General features: G+C 45.3%; 1 protein-coding gene across 1 annotated transcript in view; it reads left to right on the top strand.

The window, feature by feature from the left end:
- Window positions 1–1287: 1287 nt before the first annotated feature.
- The window catches only part of LOC311049583 (kazrin-like), an 84213-nt gene continuing 74195 nt past the window's right edge, over window positions 1288–11305 (top strand). The window contains exon 1 of the mRNA XM_084063241.1: window positions 1288–2018. Coding sequence (XP_083919367.1) covers window positions 1826–2018 — 193 coding nt within the window. The 5' untranslated portion in view covers window positions 1288–1825. The remainder of the gene's footprint in view (window positions 2019–11305) is intronic.

Below are 11305 nucleotides of genomic sequence, written 5' to 3'. Positions count from 1 at the left end.
CCAGCCTCACTTTTTGTTGTCGTCGTCACACAGAGACAGAACATGATTTTTTTTTTCCCGCTTGGGAAATGAAATGTCAAATGCAAATTGCGAGCTGCGACGACTCAGCAGCATGTGAAATTGTTCACTCATTCAGTCGTTCAGAGATCCAGGATGTCTGTGGCCAGCAGCTCATTATTTTATTCTATTTTCATTTTACTCTTATTAGCTTAGTTTGATTCTTGTCTCTTACTGTACCTGAACCTCTCATGTTTCCTCTCACCTCTCACTGCTGTTGCTGCTATGCCACTTGAATTTCCCTTCAGGGATAAATAAAGGTTTGTCTTATCTTATCTTGTCCTACTGTATGTTATCTTCCCTGATCTGATCTGCACTCTCGCGATCTGATCTGACAGATCAAATCTGATCTGATCTTGTCTTAACTTATCTTTTCTTTGAGATGAACGGAATTGAGATGAACCAATCCTTGGTGATTTCACTTTCACAGTGGAATCATAGATAACAACTGAGGTCAAATGGTTTGTTTGCCGGGCTTTAAAGATAAGGGGGAGGGGGAATCAATCCTTTGGGCCGCTGAATAAGGAATCAGAGTAATAAGGCCCATAATGTCCTCGCCGAGGCTCAATTGTAATTCCGCTGGCCTCTCCGCTCTTTGTTTCCAGTCATTACAGAGGCTGTGTCTCTGTCCTATGCTAAGTTTGCTCTCAGAGTTGAAATGTTTTCCCCTCGGCTCGCCTTTGAGCCAGCCCCCTTTCCCGGTCCACCGTTGTGGGGGTGAGCTTTGCCGGGACAAAGGGATGAATATATTATGAAGAGAAAAAAGAGGGGGAGGGAGTGACTGAAAATAAAAAAAGGACAGCGGGTGTTTGAGTGAAATGGGCGAAGAAAGTGAGAGTGGGAGGCTGGACTGAAAAAGATAGCGAGCACTTGACAAGTACTTGTCACAGAGGGTCCAACATTATTGCCAAGTTCTGAGAGAGTGGGTAGAAGTAGTAGAAAGAGACTACTTTCCTCTTCTCGCTAAAGTCTCTTCCCGAAAATAACAGATTTTCGGGGGGAGACACTCTCTTAGGGCGAAGTATAAATTAGTCTTAACTCATTACAGACTCTGTGCTGTAGGTAGGGTGTGGGAGACAGACTCTGTAGTTAGAGTAGTTCCCACTCTGAACTCTCTCTCTCCCCCCCTGGTCCTCCAGCACATGGTACAGTCCATTTAAAAGGGTGCATGTCATCTGTTCTGTGTGCGCTGGGTCCTCTCTGAGAGCAGCTGCACACAGCGCATTCTACACACCACTGCTGGCCGCATCTCTTTCTTTATTCCTGCTGTAATTCTTTCTCTCCCTAACTCACTCTGTCTCTTTCACTCACTCCCCCTCTCCCGCACTCACTTTCTTTCTCCTTCGCTGGCACACACACACACACACACACACACACACACACACACACACACACACACACACACACACACACACACACACACACACACACACACACACACACACACACACACACACAGTCTCTCTCTCTCTTCTCTGACAGTATCGCGGGTCATCCATACAGTTATTCTGTATGCAGTAACAGGTAGACACCATCTAGCGGAAGGGGAGAAGTGCAGGGACCGGCTGCTTTTCGTTTTTCCTCGTTCTTTTATGTGCGGACTAAACTGTGTGAGGATTAGCAGAGGAGGAGCAGGAGAAGAGGAGGGGAGAGGAACAGGGTCTTAGTTTCGCGCGGCGCCCCCCCCCCACCCCACCGCCACCCACCCCTCCATGCTTGACACCATGCTGCTCTGTGTGGATTTGGTCCTCAGGGGAAAATCCTTAAAATGATGGAAGACAACAAACAGCTGGCGCAGAGGATTGACGGTGCCATCCAGTCTGCCAGCCAGGAGGTGACCAACCTGCGCTCCGAGCTGTCTGCCACCAGCCGCAGACTGGCAGAGCTGGGGGCCAGCAGCCCCCCGGCACTGGAGAACCACCGTCAGTACAACCACCTCGATGACAGCCTCCACTACCGAGGTGAGTGGCACCGCACATGTGTGTGTGTGTGTGGGGGGGGGGGGGGATTTATGTGTAGATTTGTGTCCATGCCTCTATGTATTTACAGCGTCTGCAGACTGAATTGTATTTGAATGTATCTGAGAGAAAGCGAGAGAAAGATGGATAGATGTGTCCCGCACCCGTGAGTGCGTCCATGTGCGTGTGTTATCATAAAAGTGTGTGTGAGCGCATCTGTGAGAGTGAGAACATGAACATGTGTGTGTGTTTGGAAGAGTGAGTGTGGGAAGTATTCAGAGAATGCATTGGTGGGGTGACTAATCTCATTCCAGCGTTCCTCCACTGACTTGTATTTCCCCAAACTGGAAGGAAGGGGAGTGTTGTTATGAAGAGGGAGGGGTTCGGGGGTTAGAGAGCGCGGGTTCAGAGCTGGATCTGAGTCTGGTTTCCCAGGCAGCGGTTAGGTCTCTGCAGGCTCTTCTCTGCAGGCTGCTCTCCCTTCCACAGCTCTGTGACGTTCGGTTCATGGTGCGATCCCCCGGCTTTTCGTGGCGAAGAAGTGTCCTTGAGCACTCAACCCATAACTGCTACCCAATGAGGGTGGTTGGTACCTTGCATAGTTGCATCCGCTGTTGGGGTGTGTGTGTGTGTGTGTGTGTGTGTGTGTGTGTGTGTGTGTGTGTGTGTGTGTGTGTGTGTGTGTGTGTGTGTGTGTGTGTGTGTGTGTGTGTGTGTGTGTGTGTGTGTGTGTGTGTGTGTGTGTGTGTGTGTAATGCACATTGTAAAGCACTTTGGATAAAGGCGCTACTGTATTTGCAGACAGAGACAATACTGTAGAAATGGCCATTTAGAGTTTGTGTCTTAGGCCCCTGGAGCCAAAACGGGCCAAAAAACTAGAGGAAAGATGGGGATGGAATGGGTTTTAAATGACGCTGACTGCTCACTGTGGCTCGTTGACACTGCTCATTTGTTAAGATATCCAGTTCTGGGCTTCATGTCTGCTGCCATGTGCTTTCTAACACGCTGCAGTGCCTGTAATAGTGGTCTTTGTTTATGAGTATTACTGCGGATCTAATGACACCAAATGCGAATGTTCTCATCCACACATTGTTGCCATTAAAGTCTGATTTACCGTGTACTTAGTCGCGCGACGGCGTCACATGCCGAAAACAGCTGACCTACAAGCTCACAAAGTGGCGCGAATGCAACGCTTTGTGAGCTTGTAGATCTGCTGTTTTTAGGCGCGCAACGATGGAGCATAAATGAGGCTTTAGACATGTTGTATGCTGGAGGAAGATGATAGCAGGAGGGGAAATGAACTCTTGCGCCAAAGTGGCTGCAGACGCTACTTTGATTTCACAGTCCGTAATGAGGAGGTTGATATTATGTGTCACATTCTAACAATGGCATGTCGTGTTTGCAAACTGTGTCACCCCACTGCACGCACACACACACACACACACACACACACACACACACACACGCAGCAACTCAAAAATCTGTTTTAACCATGAAACATTCATTTTTCTCATGAGAACCAGGATTCAAATTCAAATTACCTACCAGCCAGTTTGTCATGAATGTCAAGCAGGTCAAATACTGTACCTCCTCTTCTAGACATCAGTGTGAGGGAGAGAACGGTAGCAAGAAAGGAACTCATGTTTCAGGGCGATGGCCTCTGGCAGTCTGTGTTTGTGTCTCTATTTGACTTGGATGATTGAAGAAGACAAGGGGGTATTGAGTTGTGTGCCCTATTGTGCAGCTATAGGTCTGGGTATTCAGCACAGGCTCCCTGTGTTACGATGCCTTCACAGGCAGTCTGTGGACAGTAAACCGGATATGGTTTCAGTGGAAGAGAGCAGGACGGTAAAATTAGGTAGAAAAAACAGGAAATACAGTAGCAGTAAATGACAATGCTTAAATGTTTAAATGTAAAAAAAAAAATCTGTCTTCCACAACGGTATTTACAACCGGATGTTACATACTGTAGCTCCCTCAGGGAGAAAAAGTTCTGTGGACGATCTGTGGACAACGATGGAGCAAGTGGCTAAAAGGTTCAGCAAAATGTCAGCCTGAAACCCTCGTCATCCATCTTTAGTTCCTGGGCGAGCTGATGAAATGACCCATGTATGCTGCACTCTTGCGGAATACAATGCATCCAAATGCACTTTTGTTTTTGTTGCTGTCATCTCGTTTTCTCAACAAGATGCAGAGCTGCTGCTTAATTGTGTAGAAAGGAGCCAGGTGAGGTGGTTTGGGCATCAGGTGAGGATGCTTCCTGGTCAGATTCTCCATGCTCGTCCAGCTGGGAGGAGGCCATGGGGCAGGCCGAGGACCAGGTGGGGCATCTCCATGCTGGCCTGGGAACGCCTCAGGATCCCGCAGTCAGAGCTGGATTATGTGGACAAGGAAAGGGAAGTCTGGGCTCCCCTGCTGAAACTGCTACCTCCCTGACCGGACTTCAGATAAGCGGTTGAAGATGGATTTATACGCTCTCCTTTCACTATCCATGCTGGAAATGAATAAATGAATTTAAATTTTGGAGGGACTTTAATATAGATTTTAGCAGCATAATATGATAGCTACATGCACAAAAAAAGGCCCAAATATTACTTAGATAATAATAATAATAATAATAAATAATAGACAAAACACTTCTTGTAAACAATTCGACATCATCACAGCAATCATCACGCGTATTTCATTTTGCTGTACTGCTGTTCTTTCTGTTTGTTTGTTTTGGCCTTGCCATTCAGAAGGTGTTGTCCGTCTGCCGTCTACCGTCTGTCTGAATCTGTGTGACTGTGAACGCAGCATTAGGCAGATGGAGTTTAGCGGCAGGTGATTTCTCTTGGCTACCGATGCTGGCTTGCAACCCCTCAGGGTTCAGGGCTGGCATTGAATCTATTTTCCAACTGGGTTAATTCTTCTTGCCAGTGGTGTCAGTAGTGGAGTATAAAGCCTGATTTATATTAGTTGCGTGCCAATGTCGCTGCGATGCGTTGTGAACTTGTAGATCGTCTATTTTCGGTGCGCGATGCGATGCGCAACCAAGGATAAATCGGGCATAACTCCACTCCAGTACTTTGAACACAGGCACCATTAGCATTTACACTTCCCGTGGATAAGAAATGAACCACAGTGTGCTGCTTCTCTCTCTCTGTCTCTCCCTCACCCCCTTTTGTTCGCACAGTGTGAAACAGGCAGCCTGACATTCCCACATTCCAGAATGTCAGGGCGGTGATGTCACACTTCCTGTATCCCCGAGGCCCGGGCCAACAGTCAGGTGACTATAGTTAGGCTGAGCAGAGAGAACAGAGCAAGGCAGAGGCCTCCACCACCAGCTCATTTCTTTGTAACACAAACCCTATCCTTGTCCATGGATAAACAAAATAACTAGTCTAAACTTAGAGGCAACCAACGCCTATTAAGTGTGAGGACATGGCGTGAAGTTTAATACGACGTGTCCTGTTTAAGCAGTCTACTGTGTGACGAGCACCAACGTCAGCGGTCGCTGGCTTTAGGGAGATAAAGCGTTTTTAGGTGTGTGTCCCTCTCCAGGCCAGGCTGTTTGTTAGTCTATTTGTTAGGTCTGCCCCGGGCAGCACCAAGGATGCTGCACAGCAAACGGCTTGTTAGCATGCATGACTCGACTCCTCTGTAAATATATTATGCTGTGCTGAAATGCCAGAATTGTTTTACTGTTTCACCTCCCTTGGAACCTCAATAACGTCACTGACAGATGTCCAACAGGGCTATAAAAACAACGCGTCAATCTGCCCGGTCGAACCGTCCTTGGAATCTGACCTTCTGTCCCCACCGACAGCAGACGATAGCAGATTTAATCACTACTTGCAGGCCTTGACTCCCCAAACTTTCTGTCTCAGCAAACTGCATCGGGAACCATTACAGTACAAGTTTGCGTGCAATCTATATTTAGGTGACACTTTCAATGCGGTTTCGGATGGTTCTTTTGTGTAGCCGGCCGTCCTCTCCTGGAGTGCACTACAGTCAATGGTGCAGCCCAAGGCTGACTGTTACAAATGACCTGCCTCCTTCTATTCCAGCCGTCGACACTAATGTATTCATCCACCAGGGTGATGACACCCCTTTATTGTTGGCCACTACACTTAATCCATCACTTTGATGTCAGTGCTCTGTTTTGCATTCCTAAACGATGCTGATGTTTCAGCACCAATCTTCTATGGTACATATGTTGTCGCCGCTAATGCCCGTCCGACTAGGGTACAAAAAAGAAAAAGAAAGGAAGCAAGGGGCGTGAAACATCCGCCTGGCACGCTTTTCGTCGGAGGAAAAGAGAAGGCGATTGCAGTATGAAAACATGTTGTCCTCTAAAATCAATGTGAGGTAAGCCTGTTACATTATTTATAGCTGTGGTTGATCAGTGCCCTGCAGTCAGTCATTGAGAGAGCGCTCATCACAGGCTCATGGGAATCTGACAATACTACTCTTATCAACCTTCCCCCAAAACACTACCACATAAAGCTTCTTTTTTTTCACTCATACTGCAAATTGGAAGCCAATGCCGCCTTTTTTAAACACAGAGACATTCCTTCACACTTTGTGTTATATAGAGGAAAAAACAGCACTGGGAGGTAATGAGTAAATACGTTTTGTACATGTAGTCCCTGTACGTTGTTGCTGCCACAAAGCAGAAAGGGATTACAGCGTAATTACATTTGAAACATACTAGCTCGCTGTACTGCAGTCAGGGATAGACTCACAGTCCAAATCCAGAGTGTTAATTTAACACTCGGAGGTATATTAACATTCTGGATTAACATTCTGGATTAACACTCCGGTGTATAGCACAAAGCTGCAGCTTTTCCCAAAATCGCTCTCAAACTCAAGCCAAGCAATGTGCTGGGAAAAAAAAACTCCTGATTACAACTACAGTATTTTCCAAAAAAGAATAGCTGATCATCGTTTCCCTGCAGAGGAGAGAAGCTGACGGGGGCTGTGCTGCTCTCTCTTGCAGTGTAATTGTAAGGAAGACTTCTCTCCCCATCTGGCCTGAGTTTGTTAGAGGCCCCGGGTTTCTCATTACTTCGCGGTGCACATGAGCAGGTCTGGGAACAGTGCACCAAACTACAGGGAAGGAACCCCCCCCCTGTCACCCCCACCCTTACTCGCTCTCTCTCACTCTCTCTCCTTCTCTCTCCGGGGACCACCCGCCTTCCTGTTCACTCTCCACATGCAGAGAAAGTATGCAATGTGCCTGAACTTCCCCCTGTATCTACCCCCAGCCCGCTCCCCAACCCCAAATTCTCTCCCCCGGAATACCCCAACCCAACCACCCCCCCCCCCTCCGGCCACGCCCTGTCTGTGGTCAATGCAGCGTGAGAGGAACTGTGTCCAAACAATAGCCAGAGACAGGCGGCCCTCCACCCCTCTCCCCCACCATTTCCATCCACCCGTTCATCCCTCCTCTCTATTTCTGCTTCTTTCTCTTTCTCTTCCTCACTAGACGACGTCCTCAAGCAAACGAGCTAATCATAGCCGGGACTCCTGGGGTTTCCATCCCAGATGAACACGCTGATAGATAGAAGAACCTACCTACCAAGAGAACCTCTAGTCTACAGTTCCTAATGTGTCAAAGTGTCCCTGAGCAAGACATTTAACCACTAGCTGCTGTATTAATAGCACCCCACTCACAGCTCCTAATAATTAGGATGGGTAAATGCAGAGGACAAATTTCACATGTGCAAATGTACAAGGATAATTACCTCAACAACAAAAGAGAGAGGGGATAGATAGAGAATGAGGGTATCGGATCTAATAGCCGGAGACAGGTCACTCAATGTTCCCTTATTATAAAGAACTTATATTAAGTTATGTGCCTCCATTGCAGTCATTCAGTATAATTAAGTTCATAAATTGGCAATTTGAAGGGTTTAAAGCACTACTTTGTATTTATGTATTTGTATAAATATTTATTATTGAAGACAGATTTCAGTATGTGAGCTATGTAATTGCATCATACATAAACAGGGCGGAATTGCCAAAGATATTTTATTATTTGTGCAATTTCAATTTGGATTGTACAGTATGTGTAGTTAATTTCTGAATATGATTTAGAAGGGCTCACTGGCAGACAGGAAGAGTCATTGTTCTGTTGGTAATGAGTTTAAATTAAGTATGACTCTGTGGTTTATTTGTTATTTCTGTGTGATGGAATGCAGTGGCAGTAAGGAGTTTACAGTCATATAAACTAGCTGACACAGCGAGACAGATTCCACTCCCTGATGTGACGGCCGGGGGGCATATTCACGTCCATGTGCGTCCTCAGGGGAAATCAGAATGTGAGGTCTCCTGGACACTCCAGATTTTGTGTTTCAGCTGGAGGACATTACTGTACGCTGATGATTTCATGTTAACCCTATTTTATATTTGTTTATGCCACTTTGTGGCGTTGCGCAGTGAAAATAGGCGATCTGCAAACTAACAATGCATCGCGATGCATTGTGAGCTGCAGTTTTGCTATTTCTGGGGGGGATGACAACTAACATCTGCACATCTTCATTCTTAAGGACATCGGGAGTGTTTATTTTTTGTAATTAATTCGCATTTGCTCTCCATGCTGTAAATGACCTTTACATCTAGGGTGATGGTTGTGTTGGTGGGGGGGGGGGGGCTGTTGCCCAGAAAGCCAGCTGGTGACGGTGGTCCTACAGCTGGATACCAGATGGCCCCTGATGCTATTGGCGTCCAGATAGTGACACTAACTGCCACCTAATAGAACGCAACGCATGGAGGTAGGCAGCTATACAGGCAGGCAGGTGTCACAGACAGCAGAACAGAACAGGTGATGGGAACAGCAAGCAATGGCCTCTCTTAAGAAGAGTACAATACCAGTGGACAGACTGAACTAATCTCTCAGTTTACCATCTTGAGTTGAATTTAGACTCCACAGCATGAGTCAGTGAAAGTCAGCTTAAGTAGAAATGTGGAGTACTACGGCTTCATTAACGATTTAAATGCCCTCCCGTTGTACCGCTCTCCCCTTCATACTAGGTGTTCAAATTTGTCCTTAACCACTTAAACCCTATAGTTGACCAGATTCCCATGGACTCTATACTAGCGTTCCTCCTGGTGTCGCTCTACATCATTGCCTTGTAAGCTTGTAGATCTGCTATTTTATTGTTCTGCTAGAATTATATTTTATATCATTTAATTAAAGCATGTAAGCCCCAGTGAGATGGTATCTCTTTTACAAGGAGTAAATGGAGCAACAAGCAGAAATTACTACATTAAATTAAAAAAAAGTCTAATTATTTGATTAAACATTTGTACAATCTCAACAGCTGCGTGCCTCAGTTTTTACTATCTGAAATAAACTTAAAATCACTCAAAGAGATGAAGTGCTGTAGTTTTATATATTTCTGAAGCTGATTCCAGGACCATGGAGCTTAAAAATGAAAAGCCATCTTCCCAAATTATGTGGATGGACGAGGGACGGTAAAAGTGTCAGATTCTGTGAGTGAATGTTATAGGAACATGTTTTCCAATTAAAAATGGCAATTTAGATAGCTAGGGAGTTGCCCAATGGTGACTTTATAAGGTTTATAAGAGTTTACAGGTGCATGCTCTGGTATGCAAATTAGATTGAAAGAGAAGTCCCTTTTGAATAGTTTTGTATATCCGCTGGCATGCTGTGCTCCCCATTTCCCACAATATCTTTCAAATGAAAGAGCTGTTTAATTTGAACTTCCTGTGTTGAGGTCAGTAGCGGGGTGGCCTCTATTAGCCTGGGGAGGATAACGGGAAGACGGCGGGCCGAGTGACTGCTGGGAAGATTGTTCTCAGCGCTCGCTCCCTTGTACAGTACCCCCAACCCCTGTCTCTTTTACACAGGCCCCTCGTCAGAACACGACACACAGTATGTTTCCTTTTCTCTGTGCCAAATGGACCATATTCACATGAATAGTCATAGGAGATGGACTTTGTTACTGGGAATAAAATAGAAGGTATTCTTTTGTCTTCAAGTCATCAGTCGTGACCTGGAGTAGGGCTGGGCAATATGACTTCAAATACCTTTGCCTTGGTTCGGATTAATGAATAAAAAAAAATATATATATATATATATATATATATATATATATATATATATATATATATACACATATATATACGTACTCATAACGGGTGAACATGCAACTAATTCTGCTATTTTTGTACACCGCCATTGTACAACAAAGTATAATACAGGGCTTATAAGTGGATAATCAAACTGATTGATTTACTTGATTATGAAAAAAATCAATTAGAATTGTTTTCGTGTTGATTTGTTGATATACAAGTACATAAAAAAAAATAAAAAAAACATTTCTCTATCATTCATCTAAGATACATGAGCAAGATCAAGTCGGTTATTGGTTCTAACTGTCGGTTTTGATATATGTGTGGTAAATTGCCCAGCCCGGGCCCCCTTAGTTTTTTCTAGACAGATCCATTAGATGTATCTTGTGCTGCTGCATGTGAGTCTGGAGAGGATCACTCCAGGGGGTCTCGGATAGGGCAGCTCAGCCCCGTTGAAAGAGAGAGTTATAACACGCTCTGATCTCACCGCTGCGCGATCACTTTCACATGGTTCATGTAGCGAGCCTGGGAGCCTTGGAAACACTGACTATGAATGGTTCAATGTTGGAACTACACAGCAGTCTTTGGAACTACTGGTCGCTCCAAGGCAAGCTTTAGTTCTGCATTCTCCGTTTACAATGGAAGTCTATGGCAGTGTCATACTGTAACTGTGTCTCTCAGTAGCCAGATCCCAAGATGTTGTGAGAGAAACAAGCAGACAGGTCTACAAAAACAAGCCCAAAAGAAGCAACTGGGCCCCATGATCACACAGGGGATTCCGAGCAAAATGTGTTCATGTATAGCATCAAAATCAGTTTTACCACTTAAACCCTATATACTGTACAATGGCTATTTGAAAATCAATTGAAAAATCTTGGGAAAAATAAGTTAGATATTTGGAACATTAAATACACAAAACTTGTATGGGGTTGGCAGAAAATATATTCAGATGGGGGTCCGTGACCAAATACATATTGATTTCGGGGTCCTTGACAACAGTATTATAGACAGCAAGCCCAAAAGCAACTACTGTACACTTTAGAAATGAGCCCAAAAAGGCAACTCTTTATTACGGTGAAATTTGTGACCTGCCAAAATATGTGACCACCGGTCAGTCATCCAGCGGATCTGGACAAGATACGCGAAGGACAGGTACACATGCTGGAACGCACACACGCACGCAGAGATTTTAAACCTTTATAGTAGGA

This window comes from Gymnoscopelus microlampas, assembly GCF_963454915.1.
Source record: "Gymnoscopelus microlampas genome assembly, chromosome: 7".
In the NCBI taxonomy this organism is placed as follows: Eukaryota; Metazoa; Chordata; class Actinopteri; order Myctophiformes; family Myctophidae; genus Gymnoscopelus; species Gymnoscopelus microlampas.
The sequence above is the reverse complement of the archived record's forward strand: the minus strand, read 5'-3'. Positions and strand labels throughout refer to the sequence as shown.